Consider the following 18,788-nt stretch of genomic DNA (forward strand, 5'->3'; position numbering starts at 1 on the left):
TTTTTGAGGGGACAGCAAATCTACAATGTTATACAAGCTGTACATTCACTACTTTACATTGTAATAAAGTCTAATTTCTTCAGTGTTGTCACATGAAAAGATAAAATAAAATATTTACAAAAATGTAAAAAAACACTAACTTTTGTGAGATACTGTATGTGTATATATATATATATATATATATATATATATATATATATATATATATATATATATATATATATACACACACACACACACACACACACACACACACACACACACATATACACACACACACAGTGGGGATAGAAAGTACTCAGACCCCCTTAAATTTTTCACTTTGTTATATTGCAGCCATTTGCTAAAATCATTTTAGTTCATTTTTTCCTCATTAATGTACACACAGCACCCCATATTGACAGAAAAACACAGAATTGTTGACATTTTTGCAGATGTATTAAAAAAATAAAACTGAAATATCACATGGTCCTAAGTATTCAGACCCTTTGCTGTGACACTCATATATTTAACTCCGGTGCTGTCCATTTCTTCTGATCATCCTTGAGATGGTTCTACACCTTCGAGTCCAGCTGTGTTTGATTATACTGATTGGACTTGATTAGTAAAGCCACAAACCTGTCTATATAAGACCTTACAGCTTACAGTGCATGTCAGAGCAAATGAGAATCATGAGGTCAAAGGAACAGCCTGAAGAGCTCAGAGACAGAATTGTGGCAAGGCACAGATCTGGCCAAGGTTTCAAAAAAATTCTGCTGCACTTAAGGTTCCTAAGAGCACAGTGGCCTCTATAATCCTTAAATGGAAGACATTTGGGACAACCAGAACACTTCCTAGTGCTGGCCGTCTGGCCAAACTGAGCTATCCGGGGAGAAGAGCCTTGGTGAAAGAGGTAAATAATAACCCAAAGATCACTGTGGCTGAGCTCCAGAGATGCAGTCGGGAGATGAGAGAAAGTTGTAGAAAATCAACCATCACTGCAGCCCTCCACCAGTCAGGGCTTTATGGCAGAGTGGCCCAACTGAAGCCTCACCTCAGTGCAAGACACATGAAAGCCCACGTGGAGTTTGCTAAAAAACACCTGAAGGACTCCAAGATGGTGAGAAATAAGATTCTCTGATCTGATGAGACCAAGATAGAACTTTTTGGCCTTAATTCTAAGTGGTATGTGTGGAGAAAACCAGGCACTGCTCATCACCTGTCCAATACAGTCCCAACAGTGAAGCATGGCGGTGGCAGCATCATGCTGTGGGGGTGTTTTTCAGCTACAGGGACAGGACGACTGGTTGAAATCGAGGGAAAGATAAATGCGGCCAAGTACAGGGATATCCTGGATGAAAACCTTCTCCAGAGTGCTCAGGACCTCAGACTGAGCCAAAGGTTTACCTTCCAACAAGACAATGACCCTAAGTACACAGCTAAAATAATGAAGGAGTGGCTTCACAACAACTCCGTGACTGTTCTTGAATGGCTCATCCAGAGCCCTGACTTAAGCCCAATTGAGCATCTCTGGAGAGGCCTAAAAATGGCTGTCCATCAACGTTTACCATCCAACCTGACTGAACTGGCAGAGGATCCCTAAATCCAGGTGTGAAAAACTTGTTGCATTATTCCCAAATTTCCAAAAAGACTCATGGCTGTATTAGATCAAAAGGGTGCTTCTACTAAATACTGAGCAACGTGTCTGAATACTTAGGACCATGTGATATTTCAGTTTTTCTTGTTTAATAAATCTGCAAAAATGTCAACAATTCGGTGTTTTTCTGTCAATATGGGGTGCTGTGTGCACATTAATGAGGAAAAAAATGAACTTAAATGATTTTAGTAAATGGCTGCAATATAACAAAGAGTGAAAAATTTAAGGGGGTCTGAATACTTTCCGTCCCAATGTATAATTATATATATATATATATATATATATATATATATATATATATATATATATATATATATAACAGCTTTCGCACATCTGTGAATTTCACGTTAAAGTTAAAAACAATTAAAATAAAAACATAGTATATGCGTGTATATATACTGTATATACACAGTATGTATATAAAAATATAAGGTATACCAATCATATTGGATATCTGCCCTTCTGAACATGTGACACAGTCATAGCAGCAAGAGTGGATTGAAGATCCTGGCTTTTTTCTGTATCCGGGCAAACAAGAGTCCACACACCGAGACTCCAGCTTCTAAAAGGAAGTGAAAAAATGTATTTACTTGTGTGAAATAACATTGGAGATTAAATAAGAGTGTGTTGAAAACTGTTACTGTATCTCCTTATCTGTGTCTTCCATTGCATATTATTTCTATTTTTCAGTAGAGCTGCCAGCAAGTCTCTCAGTGTACAGTGTGGAGATCCTGCCAGGAACAACTTTTCTTAATTCAGGCTGACCACACTAAGCCACCGCCTCACACTGGAGGAGTACTCATGGCAGAATTACAATGCTGATGATAATATTGAGGAAGTTGATTAGTGTTGTCAGCCTGCTATAGAAAGTGCTGCTACTGGTGTGATCTCCAGGTAAGAAACTGCAAAGGATTCCCAAACAATAAAAACCGAATACAGTGATATAGTGATGACTAACATATTTAAAATATAATTATATATTTATATATTTATATATATATATATAGATATATATATAGATCTATATATATATATATATATATATATATATATATATATATATATATATATATATATATATATATATATATATATATATATATATATATATATATATCTATATCTATATATCTATATATATCTATATATATAGATATATAGATATATATCTATATATATATATATAGATATATATATATATTTATTTATTTATTTATTTATTTTTTTTTTTTTCAGGTTTACTTGCACTTTAAAGGGTATTTTTTTTTTTTTTGGTAGACTGGTGTCAGCCTTGCCCTACTTTTTATTTTGTGTATTGAACAGGTATAACAAAATGCTTGCAATTGTATATTTAATAGAGCAACCAGGAGGAAAAAAGAGAATTTCACTCTTACGGATTTACAAACATGTTAACTATTTTAACCTGGGGAGACAGAAGTCATTCCCCATGGAGAACCCCATAGTCTATGAGGAAGTGTAAGAAATATACCTAAAAATAATCTACTTTCTTTTTTTAACCATGTGCTGCCCGCACTATAGATGGCTACAGCGCAGGGTTACTTTGCTGGGAGGGCATCCATGGACATCCTCCTGGGATGGTCCTATGTGATCACTGAGTCCATGGGAATCAGATAATCATAGAACGGGGTAAGGGCCAATCACAGTGGCCCTTTTCCACGTGATCAGCTGTGTTCAATGACAGCTGATCACAGGATGTAAACACTGGTAAAGCTGGTTATGGGCTTTTCTTTCATCATGCTGACATTGTGAAGAGAGAAGAAGCGAGCTAATAACTGGCTTGTGTTATAGGGGCATCAGCACTGGTAATCAGGGCTGTCAATCAGTGCCCATCAGTGCTGCCAATTAGTGCCCAGTGCTGTCAGTGCCCATCAGTGCCACCTATTAGTGCCCATCAATGTCGCCTCATCAGTACCCATCAGTGGCACCTATCAGTGCCCATCAGTGCCACTTACCAGTCCCGTTATATCAGTGTCCATCAGTGCCACACATCAGTACCCATCAGTGCAGCCTCATCAGCACATATCAGTGAAGGAGAAAAATTACCTGTTTGCAAAATGTAATAAACATTTTTTTTCAAAATTTTCCATTTCAAAACAAAAAGTTTGTTTATTTAGCAGAAGATAAAAAAAAAACAGTGGCGATTAAATACCACCAAAAGAAAGCTCTATTTGTATGAAAAATATGATAACGTCTTCATATGGGTACAGTGTAGCATGACCACCCAATTGTCATTCAAAATGTGACAGCGCTGAAAGCTGAAAAATGGCCTGGAGGGGGTAAAAGTGTCTAGTAGGCAAGTGGTTTTTATACTTATATGTGAAAGGCAGATAAGGCTAATAAAATATATGAAGCAATAAATTCATGGGTAACATTATGAAATGTCATTGAATGACTATAATTTTTACTAGGGATGGGCAAACGGTTCAGCCCGAGCATAAGTTTGGGCTGAAATTTGGTTGTTCGGATGTTCTATGAACACCGAACAATATGCGGCATTCGGGGCAAATTCAAAAGCCTCCGGAACACCATTAAAGTCTATGGGACACGAACATGAAAAATCAAAAGTGCTCATTTTAAAGGCTTATATGCAAGTTATTGTCATAAAAAGTGTTTGGGGACCTGGGTCCTGCCCCAGGGGACATGTATCAATGCAAAAAAAGTTTTAAAAACGGCCATTTTTTCGAGAGCAGTGATTTTTTAATGCTTAAAGTGAAACAATAAAAATGAAATAGTCCTTTAGATATCATGCCTGGGAGGTGTCTATAGTATGCCTGTAAAGTGGCACAGTTTTCCCGTGTTTAGAACAGCACCACAGCAAAATGACATTTCTAAAGGAAAAAATGTCATTTAAAACTGATCACGGCTGTAATGAATTGTCGGGTCTCGGCAATATAGATAAAACTCATTGAAAAAAAGAGCATAGGTTCCCCCCCAGTCCATTACCAGGCCCTTTGGGTCTGGTATGAATATTAAGGGGAACCCCAAACCAAAATTAAAAACAAAAAAAAATGACATGGGCTCCCTCCAAAATCCATACCAGACCCTTATCCGAGTGCGCAACCTGGCAGGCCACAGGAAAAGAGGGGGGACAAGAGAGCGCCCCCCCTCCCGAAACGTACCAGGCCACATGCCCTCAACATGGGGAGGGTGCTTTGGGGTAGCCCCCCAAATCACCTTGTCCCCATGTTGATAGGGACAAGGGCCTCATCCCCACAACCCTTGCCCAGTGGTTGTGGAGGTATGCGGGTGGGGGGCTTATTGGAATCTGGAAGCCCCCTTTTTTTTTTTTTGAAAAATATTTATTAGGTTTTATACAATACAGTGGTATAAAACATAGTACATAATAGTTATAAAGCATGTACATGTAAATTCTCTATTCAATAAAAGAGTTTTAAACCTAGGTAGTGGGGGGGGGGGGTGAGAGGGAGGGGGATCAGCAATTCAGATTTACCATCTTGACAGTGGTATAATGTTGTAATGCCTATAAAGGCTGTACCTTACACTTTAGTACCTTCAGGAGTGGAAGCAACATTTGGATATGACTAACTAGTAATCTCATAAATTGGTCTAGTTATAGCAGTGAAACTGAACGATGAGACTGACTTTAGACAGAAGAGAGTTCTGGATGTCAAAGAGCATTGTGGAATTGCGGTTGTCCTATGGCAGTAGAAAAGCACAGGGGTCAGAAACATTGGATATTTTGAGGTTGCCAAGTGAATTGGTAAGATTCTTCTTTAAGTACCAGTCTGTGAAATGGAATGGTTGCATTATGTCTTGTATTGTTTTTTGAGTGAATGTGGCCTCCATATATTTTCGCCATCTCTTGAAGAAGCGTGAAGTAGAATGAAAGTTCAGTGTAATAGTGTCCAATCTCTCCAAGTAAATGAGTGATGTCATAGCTTTTTTCACCGCCGGCAGATTGGGTGGTGTCGATGTGATCCAGTGAGATATAATAGTCCTGCGGGCAACCAAAAGACATACAGTAGATGAGCCCATTGTGGAATATTTAGTAGGCCTATTACTGATGAAGAGGATGATGGTGGTGTAACAAACAGGCATAGAAGACAGTCTTTCGGTATCTGTGTTATATTGATTTTGCTGATATAGGCCATCACAGAAGTCCAGTAGGTAGTGATAGCTGTACATTGCCAGAGATGGTGGAGCAGTGTGGGGCGAGGTAGGGAGCACCAGGGGCATTGCGCTTGAGTTAGGTCCACCTTGTTGAAGCGGAACAGGAGGTAAGCCCTGTGAATGATCTTAAATTGTGTGTTTCACGCCATGTTTCTGAGGCAGTACGTTTGTGAATATGTCTATATCCCTCAAGGATTTTTCTGCCAGATCGTTGTCATCCATTATGTTAGACCATTTTTGGAATGGTTCGAGATGGTATTTTTTTGATTGGTGTTGGATGAGGTAGGAGTAGATACTGGAGATGGAATAGTCATCTCTCTGAAGTACAGTGTCAATGAAGGACATTTGAAGGGGATCGGACTTAGGTCCACAACAAGACCTTAGATATTCAGTGAGTTGATGGTAGAAAAAAATATGTGTCGGTGGCAGTGAGAATTCTCGCATCAAGGTTTGGAAAGGTTTAAATTCACCGGGTTTGTCATGGTATATGGAGGTTATTCTCATGAGGCCCTTGACTTGCCATTGACTAAAAGCTTTGTGCAGAGTGGATGGGAGGAACATAGGGTTCCCTTGGATTGGTAGGTGGCGTGAGATACTAGAAGGTAGTCCAAGTAATTTCCTGACCTCTCTCCAGGCGATGACTGTATCCCTGAAAAGCACACTTGTCTTGAGGTGAGGTGGCAGAGTATTAGGATTAGAGTGAAGGATGGCTGAAAGGGCATATGGGGAGGCCATAGCATCAATACAGTACAGTATTGGAGTATTTAGACTTGCCAGCCAATCTAGGCCCTGTATAAGTAGGCATGAAAGGTTATAAAAAGGTATATTGGGTAGTCCTGCCCCGCCTTCACCCTTTTGGGAGACATAATTTTTGTAGCGCAATGCGTGGTTTTTTGGGAGACCATAGAAAAGCAGTTAACACTCTCTGGATTTTTTTGTACATCAGAGTGTCTCAGTAAAAAAGGTATGGTCTGCATTGGATAGAGCAGGTGTGTAAATGACACCATTTTAAAAAGGTGGCATCTCCCAAAGAGCGAGAGAGGGAGGGCCCCCCAAGCTTCCAACTCTTTCACAATTTTGGTTATTAAGGGGGAATAGTTGAGTAGATATAGAGAAGAGGGCTCAAGTCCTACACGAATACCCAGGTATGTGATATGTTGGGTTGCCAGGGCAAGCGATGATAGATGTCTCCATGTAATAGCTAGGCGTGGGTGGAGTGCTATAATTTTGCTTTTGTCAAAATTTATTAGAAAGCCAGAGCATAGTTGGAAGGCTGCAAAAAGTTCTTGGAGTCTGTCAAAGTCGGATAGGGGATTGGTAGAGAATATCAGCATGTCATCCGCGAACAGAGCGGAACGGAGAATTTGGTTACCCAAGGTGATGCCACTAACCCTGTTAGAGGAATTGAGTATTCTAGATAGGAGTTCAATTGCAATGTTGAACAGCAAAGGGGAAAGGGGGCATCCCTGCCTCATTCCCTTTGATAAGGGGATCGTGTCAGAGGTAAAGTCAGGGGTGACAAGGCACGCAGTTGGTGAAGCATACATTTGTATAAAAAAAAAAAAAAATCGCATAATTGGACCCGAAAAAGCGAATTGCTCCATTACGCTGAAAAGCCAGGACAAACTGATGTTAGCGAAGGCTTTATCAGCATCAAGTGACATAATAGCGACATCTAGATTAGGGTGTGTTTTAGCGTATTCTAAAGCCATCAAAACCTTGAGAATGTTCAGGGTGGCTGAGGGTCCTGGAACAAAGCTGGATTGGGCTGGGTGTAGTAAAGAGGGGAGTATCGGAGCTATGTGTGACACGATCATTTTAGATAAGATTTAATTAGTGAAAATTGGGCGGTACGAGCCCGGTAGTAGAGGATCCTTACCTTTCTTGGATATCAGTTTAATGTGTGCCTGCGTCCCTGTAGGGAGATAGGGGCCCCATCCCACATGACTGCGTAACATGTTTTAGGGTGTCAGGGATAAAGTCGCTTGTTAATTTGAAAAATTCAGCCGTATAACCGTCTGGGCCTGGGGCTTTGGCTGACGCCATGGATTTGATCATCAGCCAGATGTTGTCAGTAGTGATAAGAGCATTGAGCGCCTCTAATTGGGTAATTTAAAGTTTGGGCAGACGTATCTTGGCTAGCAGAGCTTCTGCTGTAGGTTGGTCAGTTAGGTCAGCTGTATATAGATTTGTGTAGTACTCTGCAAGTAGGTTGCTAATTTGAGCAGGTGAGATAACCAGGGAGCTGGCTGCATTTCTCAGGGTAGAGATATGGGTGGGATGTCTTGGTCCCGAACATAGTTTAGCCAGTAGTTTGCCTGCCTTGTAACCAAAGTTGTGGAAATGTAGAGTAGAGTACGATGTTTTGGTTGCTTCCTGTTGCTCTGCCCAAAGGTCAAAAGTACGTTTAGCCTGGAGCCACGCCTGTATGTTATCAGAGGTACGGTTTAGTATTAGTCGCTCGTGAGCCAAGCGTAAAGCTTTGCTGGCTTGCCTATATTGTTGACTGGCCTGTTTTTTAAATTCAGTGGTATAGGAAATGATTTTCCCCTGCAGTAAAGCTTTGCCAGCTTCCCAAAAGAGGTCTGGTTCAGTGATGTGGGCTCCGTTTGTGGAATTGTATTCTTCCCCTGCTTCATACAATACGTGGCGGAAGTCTTCATTGTCCGCCAGGTATGAAGGAAACGTGGGGGAGGCAAATAAGGGCTTATGAGTCATGTGTATATAGCGATGGGGCTGTGGTCTGAAATTCTGGCGTCATTTATTTCTGGATCACGTAGTGTGGACAGTAAAGCAGGGGAGGCAAAAAAGTAATCGATGCGAGAAAAGGAGTTATGCGGGGGTGAAAAAAAAGTATATTCTTGCCAGTATAAATGCCATATGTCAACAAAATGCATGGAAGCGATGGATTGTGCTAGAAGGGTAGAGTCAGGTGTAGGGGGAGAGATGTACGCGGTCTGTGTGTTGGGTCACTCGTACAATCTACCAGTGTGGACATAACAGAGTTGAAGTCTCCACCCACTAAGTGTAGTGTCTCAGGGGCAGTTAGTACCCACTGCACCATGTCTCGGAAAAAGGAAGTGTCTGGAGAGTTAGGAGCATAAATGTTGGTGATAGAAACTTGTTTGTTGTCTAATGTCATGTATAAGGTCAGTTTGCGGCCTGTCAAATCAATTTTGACATCTCAAATAGTATGTCGCAGGTTTTTGTGTAGTAATATGGCTACTCCAGCCTTACGGCCAATTGCTGGTGAGCCATAGACAGAGCCCACCCACAGTTTTCGGAGGCGAGTTAGATCATCTGTCTCCTGAAGCAAAGCCACATCCTTCCGGAGATGCTTCAAATGTCTAAGGATTGACATGCGCTTACTTGGAGAGCGAAGCCCTTTAACGTTCCATGAAACAATCTTTAGGTGATTCCCATCGGTTGAAGAGGCCATGTCTGGAAATGAGAAATGTATTGGGTTGGAGGCTTGCAATGGAGTCTCCCTGCATGCACTGTATCATCCGTCTGAGAGGCACCAAAGTATTGTAGGTCTCCTGAGGGTATAGGTACAAAACAGGTAAACATGAGTTTTACATCATCTAAATTAAAGAAAGAACAGTAACATAGCAGATTTTTGGTTAAATAAACACTTAACATATATTGTAGACTCCACTTTTTTCCACATGAGGTTCAACTACCTATCATATCTCCTGCCGCTAGCTCCTCTCCTAGGGACAAGATGTGGGCTATGGGGAGTGAGGGGATGGAGGAAAGGAGGGGAATGGGTAATGGACAGCAGGGAAGGATAGTCAGAGGAGTGAAGATTAGGGAAGGAGCATATCAGAGCTGGACGATAGGGTAGGTTCAGATGAGTGAGGGCTCATCTTGTGGGTCTATTCCTCAAAGAGGTGATGGATTTGACTAGCAACAGGAGCCTCTAGAGTGACCCCAAAAGTGGATAACATAGGACCTTAATGGTAACAGAAACAGCAAACTAAGAATCACATAAAAGTTGAGAAACAGGCTGACACAGTGACTGCATCAGAAAGTTCAGTCAGGAAAAAGTAAAAAAAAAAACAAAAAAAAGAGAAAAAAAAAAAAAGGGGGGGGGTAATACTACCCGTCTTCCATGCACAGCTGGTGATGGTGAGTGTCTGAGGCCCTTCAGCGATTCCCAGAGTGGTCCTCCTGGTGGGTGAAGAGACTGTGTTTATATCGAGGCTTGGTCGGGCTGCGTTGATGTTTAGATGGTGCGATTGGAGAGGCCGCTGTTGTTGATGATGAGCCCTCTGCAGAGTTACTGTGTTCAATCTCGGTGCCCAGGGCATTTATGTTGTTTTCTGCTTCATCTGGTGTGGTGAAAGTGAGGCGTTTGCCTTCAGGCGTTTGGATGCGGAGGATAGCTGGGTAAGCTAGAGAGAACTGGATTTGGTTGCTGTGCAGAGTTGAGCAGATCGGCGAGAACACTTTACGTTGTTTCATCACCTCCATAGAGTAGTCCGCAAAGAGCACCAGTTTTGTGCCATCCATAGGGAGTGCGTACGGCGGAATTTCTGCATGATGGCATTCTTATCAGCATAGTTAAGGTACTTAACTAAGTGATGGAGGTTTGGCTTGGCTTTCTGAGTATGACCAATACGTTGTGCCCGTTCAATAGTGCAGGCCCAGTTGCTGAGGGATGATTTTTGCGCAGATATTCATGAGTTGGGGAGTGGATACTGATTCTGGCAGCCCACTTATGCGCATATTGTTCCTTCTCAAATGATTTTCCAAATCGTCGAGTTTGTTCCAAATATCCCTGTTTGTGGCAGTTATGCATGCAATCATAGCAGAGGTGGCTGTGGATTCATCTTCTAAGGAGGAGATCCTTTCCTCCACATGTGTGAGTTTCTGTGTCTGCACCTGCAGCTCTATATGGAGCTGTTCCAGTCCTCTGTGTACTGCTGCATTACCACTGCTTGTGCTATGCCAGCAGGGGAGGCAGGATCTGTAGCTGTCGGTTTTGGGGCTGAGGGAGGCTGTGGCTGAGTCTGCACATTTCTGGCAAGCATGGTGCGGCCGCCATCTTGGCTGTGTCTGCCACCGTCTCTCCCACGGGGGGGGGGGGTATCGCGGAGGATACCGCTTGGGCATACGATCGCTCTACAAAGCAATCCATGTGTGCCACCAAGATAGCAGGGGTGGAGGGGGGTCTCCCCGAAGCAGTGGCCAGGTTAGAAGATGATTTTGTGAGGAGGGCTGCGGGAGCTGGGGATATCTACCTCCTCCTCATGTGGCACCGGAACCGGATGTTGGAAGCCCCCTTTAACAAAGGGAACCCCAGATCACGCTCCTCCATGTGAATTGGTAATGGGGTAAATGGTAGGGACCATTTCACAAAAAAAGTGTCAAAAATAGTAAAAAAGACAAGAGACAGCTTGGGACAAGTCCTTTATTAAAAAATAAAATTATAAAAATGTCCCGCAATGTAAATCCACGCCGCCCGATGGACCGAAAAAGAAAAAAAAAGCCGCAACCGTTCCGCCTCCATGGGAGGCTCCCGCCAACTGATGCTTTTCTGGGTGACAGTTCTTATATAGCTGAGGGCAGGGCCACCCGATGATGTAAACGGGTGACCCCACCCCCCTCTGACACCACAGGAAAGTGACGGGGAAGCCCCTGTGGCATCAGAGGGGGGCAGGATCACCCGTTTACCAGGCAAGGGTTGTGGGGATGAGGCCCTTGTCCCCAGCAACATGGAGACAAGGTGCTTTGGGAGGCTACCCCAAAGCACCCTCCCCATGTTGAGGGCATGTGGCCTGGTAAGGTTCAGGAGGGGGGCACTCTCTCATCCCCCCTCTTTTCCTGTGGCCTGCCAGGTTGCGTGCTTGAATAAAGGTCTGGTATGGATTTTGGGGGGACCCCTACGCCATTTTTTTTTTAAATTTGGCACAGGGTTCCCCTTAATTTCCATTTCAGACCTGAAGGGCCTGGTATGGATTTTAGGGGGATCCCACACAATTTTTTTTAAAATTTTGGTTCAGGGTTCCCCTTAATATTCATACCAGACCCGAAGGGCCTGGTAATGGACTGGGGGGGGACCCATGTCCTTTTTTTCAATGAGTTTTATCTGCCGAGACCCGACAATTCATTATAGCCATGATCAGTTTTAAATGACTATTTTTCCTTTAGAAATGTCATTAAGCTGTGGTACTGTTTTAAACACGGAAAAACTGTGCCACTTTACAGGCATACTATAAACACCCCCCAGGCCTGATATTTAAAGGAATATTTAATTTTTAAAAAAAAAAGAAAATCACTGCTCCCAAAAAATGGCCTTTAAAAAAAAAAAAAAATTGCATTGATATATGTCCCCTGGGGCAGGACCCGGGTCCCCAAACACTTTTTATGACAATAAGTTGCATATAAGCCTTTAAAATGAGCACTTTTGATTTTTCATGTTCGTGTCCCATAGACTTTAACGGTGTTCGTGTGTTCTTCCAAATTTTTTGCCTGTTCAGTATGTTCTGGTGCGAACCGAACCGGGGGGTGTTTGGCTCATCCCTAATTGTTACACATCTGTCGTGAATGGATGGCCAATGTCATGAAAAGTGTGAGCCACATGTTCTACTCCTCACCGTATTATTGTCTTCAACCCATGTTATTTTGGTGGGGTCAATATGAAGTTGATCTTCTTCTTTAGCCCATGGTGTGTATGAACCAACATCAGTAGACTTTATTCTAATGTGGTTGTAAGACTTCACCCAATTTACTATTTGGTAGTGGAATGGAAATTCACCATTTTCATCAAAGAAGGTCATTCTGTCTGCCGTCTTATATGGATTTTTTATTAGTTTCACATATTTATGCAGCTGGAGGACAGAAAAAGCTCAAATAAGTTAAAGCTGTTAAAGGTAAAACAATTTATATGTTGCTTTACCTTGTTTCTCCATCTCCCTTTATCAATGCAATATAATTTATTTATATATATATATAAATATAGAAACAGAAAAAGTTTATAACAAAAAAAAAAAAAATTATATATATATATATATATAATTTTTTTTTTTTGTTATAAACTTTTTCTGTTTCTATTACGTACTAGACATACTGGACATGTGCAATTTATTTAGTTCTGAATTTGTTTTTCAACAAATTTAGACAACTTCATTATTTATGAAATATCCGAATTTCCAAATTTTTCAGAATATTCGAAAATACTAAAATTCGGAAATTTGAAAATTCAAAAATTCAAAAAGTCAAAAATTCGGAAATTCGAAAATTGTTTACAGCGCAAAAAATTTTGGAGATTCAGAAATGTGAAAATTCAAATTTCTGAATGTTCAAATTTTTGAATTTCAAAATTTCCGAATTTACGAAATTCAAAAATTTGGAAATTTGGAAGTCAAAAATCCGGAAATTCGAAAATTCGTAATTCTAAATATTAGAATGAAAGTCCAAAAATTCAAAAGAACAAAAATCCAAAAAAAAAGAACAAAACACAGAAAATGTAAAAACCTGAAATAATAACTTAACTGTTACTATCAATTAAATTTCAAATTTACGAATTTATCCGAAGTTATAAATTATCCATTATAATGAATGCCATATCTAAAAGAATGGAACATAATAAATTAATAATAATAAATAATAATAATAATAATAATAATAATAATAATAAAAAACGTATTATTAATTAATATTTAGTTTTGTTCCATTGGTTTAGATGCAGCATTCTTTATTTTGAATCATTCGTAACTTCAGATAAATTTGTATTTGTTACATTCACTAACAGCCAAATTTGAAAGGAAATTCCAATACCTATAATTTAATAGTTAGTTATTATTAGTTAGTTATCATTTCGATTTTATGGATTTTCGTTAAATAATTTACAGACTATTGCACTATACTGTTTTACCTGCTTAAATCTGTTAATATTAAAACTGTGATTAAACTTGATGAAAAAATGTATAGCTTCAGCCATAGCTTCTACTGCAATATACACTCGTAGAGATTCTTCGCAAAGCATACTTCCTTTAATTTGTGAAAAAAGGGCTCTTAGGAAACTCTGACTAAAAATAGTGACGTTTTGGAAATAAATATTTTTCCCATTTTGAGTTGATGTTATATTGTAAAATGTAATGATCAGATCATCTATCAGCTGTTCAATTTGTGAATGTCTTGACAATAGATTGTCATCAAACGGACTTTCATCAATAAGAATTTGCGGATCATTCAACTGTAAAGACAAACTTGTTATAAAACTTGTGCAAAAGGTTATCTTCTTGATTTCACCTGAAGTCCAGCCTGGGGGAAGGATAATCATATTGTTTACATTGAACTGATAGTATTTATAAAGGTATCCCTGAGCATTGCTTGTGAAGGAACCACAAAGTATTAAAACTTTACAATGCACTTTACTAAGTGTGTCTCTCCACTGATCCATTGCAGCGGAATTCACAGTCATTCTTTTTTCAAAAGCCACACAAATCTCCTGGAAAGCCAAATTTCTCTTCAGAATTTGCACTTCATTCTTTCCGGTATCATTGTCTGAAAAAAGTATTCCAACCCAATTCCAGCCAAAGTGTTTCACTAGTTTGGCAATTGCTAAATAATAGACATAATCATTCTGAACGGTCCTGAAAACATGCGGGTAAAGGAGTCTGTCACTTAATGAGTAATCGGTGGCTCCATAGCTGATCTGAAAGGAGGAGGGTTAACCGTTAACAGGGCATCAGAATGGGGTGTGGCGCTGGTGGAGCTTTGATGGTCGCAATGGTGACCCTGCCTATGCTCTAGGGGACCGTGAGGCCTTCTTTTTGCCTTAGGTTTTACACTTTAGCATTCAGTGGAACAGATCCTGGTATTTTCCCTCTGCAGCCTCTGAAAGACTGCTTCTCCTCCTTTCCTTCCCGTCGGCATTCTGCGGCTGCTGGATGAAAATACGGGGGATCTGTTCCAGTATATGCTGCCCCTCCCACTCCTCCTATACAGGTTCTACTTCCTCCTGCTGCTCCTTTGTTTCCCACAAATAGAGATTTCTTGTAGTGGTATTTGATCGCCTCTGCGGTTTTTATTTTTTGCGCTGTAAACAAAAAAAAGAGCGACAATTTTGAAAAAACGCAATATTTTTTACTTTTTGCTATAATAAATATCCCTCAAAAATATATATATAAAAAAACATTTTTTCCTCAGGTGTAGGCCGATATGTATTCTTCTACATATTTTTGGGAGAAAAAAAAACTGCAATAAGCGTATATTGATTGGTTTGTGCAAAATTTTTAGCGTCTAGAAAATAGGGGATAGTTTTATGGCATTTTTATTTTTAATTTTTTTTATTAGTAATGGTGGTGATCTGCGATTTTTATCAGGACTGAGACATTATGGCGGACAGATCAAACACTTTTGACACTATTTTGACTATTTTGTCATTTATACAGCGATTGGTGCTATAAAAATGCATTGATGAGGCGCATGCGCGGCAGCTCCGAAGATGGCCACCGACTGTTAGAGCTCCGCTGCACCGCGGCCCCGTAATAGCCACCAGAGTGCCCTGAGCATACCCGAACCGCACAGCCGGGACACATTAGTGGGGGAGACCCCCAGGCATCGCCCGACCATAACGGCTCACGTCCGGAGGAGCTTAGAGGGACAGATGAAGGCGGCCGGCATCCCGGCCAGTTATGCCAAGATGGCGGCAGTCCCACGAGGCACGCTCAGCACAGAGAGCACAGAAGTCTCCATAGCTGACCAGGACAATCAGCCTCCTCTGTCCCCAGGTATGGACTTTCCGCCGCTGCCTCTGGCCACATCTCCTTCATCTACTGAGTCTCTTTTGGGCAGGATGTGTCCGGGTCTCCCATCCACTCCTATAATGGATCCCCATACAGGGCTTCTATTGTCTGTATCAGAGACAGCTGTGGCCATTCCTGCACCTACAGACTTCCCCTCAATGATGGAGGCCTTCTCCCAGCTACTCTCCAAAAGTTTAGCCCTAAATGCAACCCAAATCACAGCATCCATTCATGCAGATCTGCAACAAATAGGGCAAAGAATAGACACTATTGAAAAGAAAGCGGACCAGGCGGTGTCACGCATAAATCAAAACTGAGCGAGGATTCAGGATATGCAGGAACAACTGGAAACAGCGTTTGCGAAAATCGATGACCTCGAGAACAGGTCGAGATGCTATAACTTTCGCATCCGCGGGCTCCCCGAATCCGAAAAAGAGGTTCACAATTGTGTGAAAACTCTGCTGCGAAACCTCATTCCTGATATTACAGAGCACCGCCTGGAACTCGATAGAGCTCACAGGGCCCTGCGACCCCCTCGCTCGGATGGTCTCCCCAGAGACATTATCGTTAAGCTCCATTTCTACTCTGTGAAGGAGGAAGTAATGAGGAGATCCAGGGGCGCAGACAACCTTAACTTGCTGGGTCATAGGATTCAGATCTTCGCGGACTTATCGCCATACACAGTTCAAAAAAAGACACTCCCTCAAATATTGTACCGATGGTCCTTCCCTCTATGTCTGAATTTCTCCTACAGAAACAAAAACTATGGCTTCTCTTCCTTCGCAGAGGGAGAACACCTTCTTCTTCGTTTGGGCCTGATCCCCCTGGAACCATCGCCCTCCCAGAACAGCAGGAGCTCCACTTCGTCTACGAAACGACCCCCACCTGCAAGCCCGTTACAACCTACCTGGCTGAAGCAAAGCTCTAAGCGTTCAAAGGAAAATCTTCCCCCATGATGTCCTGCAATAGCCAAGGATCAGGGCTCTGATCCGGAATTCTCCTTGTGTCATTTTCGGAACTGCAGAGTCTCTCTTGGCTCTCCATTGGTCCCACTTTGGAGATCTCCCGCATTAAGGGTTTGACTGTTTTGGTATTAGTTAATGTTCATACCTTTATTCATGTTTACCCAGGTCAGAGATATACAGCTCCCACAACTGCGTCGGACTGGGTCAGAGACAAGGGGGTTATTTTGCCTAAATACCTCCGGTTTTTGTTGAAGGGTTTGTTTATGTTACATTTTTCATCTCTGGGAGCTTTAAGGCTCTCTATATGACCTCATCAGTGCTTATATTATGTGGACAATTTTTTTGATATCCTGATTAGTTTTAAGTAAGGGTTAGGCTTATTATCCCAGCTCACGGTTTACACTGGACCGCCCTGTAGGCCCAGGGCCCAGGCGATGCAGTGTATCCTCCCACTTTCTCTTCACGGCTGGCAGACCTTATAATTCTTTAGTCTATGATCACCCCGAGGATATGTGTTTATCGGTCCTCCCGGGCCCCAGGGTTTGGGGGAAGGGGGTCCCAGGAAGAGAGTGGGATTTAGTGAGCAGCGCCCAGCTATTGGCAGTCTGCTTCTGTTTTCTTTTATAATAGTGGGAATGCTCGGTTCTTTTATGCAATGTTAGACTATTTTACAGTCTCCAGTTGTGTTACTCTTTAGGTGGCAGGGCAGCGGTGTTACAAATGCACCTCAAGTAGAAACCTAGTGCGGGGCGTGGCCAAGATGGCGGACTGAGCGGACGTGTTTTCCTGAGCTCTCCTGGAGTGTGATCCGACTAATCTATCCGCACATTGTGACTGCGTGGATCGGCACGATCCTGGTGCACTTGAATGCCTTCTAAATCCTTTGGGAGTCAGAAGCGGGGTAAGAAGCTGAAATTTCCCCCGGAGGCCTTGGAGGAATCCGTCTCGGTTCATTGCGGCACTGCTTCCCCTGCATGCCTTCACAATATGGCGTCTCAAACTGACCACGAGGAGGACTCACCTCATGCAGCTCCGGGAATACCAGAAGTCATGGCAGCTATTAGCTCTTGTCAAACCGCCCTCACATCGAAGAGGTACAGTTAGATGTGGGCTTAATTCGACAAGATCTGGATAAAATCCGGTCCCGTGTAGCAGAAACAGAGAGGCGCGTGGGGGAGGTGGAGGATACTGTTACCGACCATGCAGCATCCATCAGAACTCTACAAACTAAAGTTCGGGCGTTGGAATACAGAGCGGAGGACACCGAGAATAGAAGCCGCCGGAACAATCTGCGGATCGTAGGCCTCCCGGAGGGGGTGGAGGGAAGGTCCCCCGCATTGTTCACTGAGGAACTCCTGCGCTCCCTGTTACCGGCGGCCCAGCTCTCCCCGTACTTTGCAGTGGAGCAGGCCCATCGTGTTCCGCCTAGACCGGGGCCGGAGGGAACCCCACCCCGCACACTCATACTGCGGCTCCTGAACTTCAGGGATCGTGACGAGATACTTAGGGCTGCCCGAGTGGCCGGAGTTCTCCCTTACCGCAATGGCAAGCTATTAATATTCCCGGATTACACGATGGAAACTCAGAGACAGCGCCGGTCATTTGACAGTGTGAAAGCAGCTCTGCGCGCGAAGGGAATCAAGTACAGTGTTATGTTTCTGGCCAAGCTGAGGGTGGTGGATGGAGAGACCGTGCGTTTCTTTACTGTTCCCAAATATGCTGCTGCATGGCTGGAAACGCTGCCGCCGAGATGAAGATATCCCTCATGGGGTAAGGCGCATCTGCTATTCTTCTTTTTCTAGCTGCCGCGGATGTGGGTAAGCCCCTTAGGGTGTTATACTTCAAGAATATATGACTGTGCATCTACCAACTGAGTGCTGATAAGATTGAAGATAACGATTATAAGGTGTATAAACGGTCATGTATTCCCTGAATATTGTGCCCGAGGCTTACTATACTTGCCTGTCTCTGAGGTAGACTGTTTACATTAGGATATCCTGCGGTAGATATTTGTCCTGCTACGGAGACTTCCGAGGTACTGTTTCGTTCCCGCAACTGACTTTTAAGTGTGTGCCCCTGCTTGGCAGGCGTAAGCAGCCACCTTGCTGTGTTCTGGCTCTACAAGAACATGTTCATTTCCCCTCTTTTTTTTATTTTTCTATTTTTCACTCCACGCTGCTAGCTCGACTTTGTTTTTGTTTTTTTACTACTAAGAGCTTCAGAGGTCGCAGCAGTCTAGACTCTGTTCTGGTTTGAGCACACGTCCCCAACCTGTGC

At 42.4% G+C, this 18,788-nt stretch overlaps 1 protein-coding gene across 1 annotated transcript in view; it reads right to left on the minus strand.

Annotated features, from left to right (window-relative positions):
- LOC141141074 (vomeronasal type-2 receptor 26-like) overlaps window positions 1-18,788 on the minus strand; it is a 138,619-nt gene that overhangs the window by 36,628 nt on the left and 83,203 nt on the right. Inside the window, exons 3-5 of the mRNA XM_073628807.1 lie at window positions 13,671-14,453; window positions 12,391-12,624; window positions 2,075-2,198 (exon numbers count right to left, since the gene is read on the minus strand). Of these exons, the coding sequence (XP_073484908.1) occupies window positions 2,075-2,198; window positions 12,391-12,624; window positions 13,671-14,453 (1,141 nt within the window). The remainder of the gene's footprint in view (window positions 1-2,074; window positions 2,199-12,390; window positions 12,625-13,670; window positions 14,454-18,788) is intronic.

The sequence above is a fragment of the Aquarana catesbeiana genome, linkage group LG01 (genome assembly GCF_042186555.1).
Source record: "Aquarana catesbeiana isolate 2022-GZ linkage group LG01, ASM4218655v1, whole genome shotgun sequence".
NCBI lineage: Eukaryota > Metazoa > Chordata > Amphibia > Anura > Ranidae > Aquarana > Aquarana catesbeiana.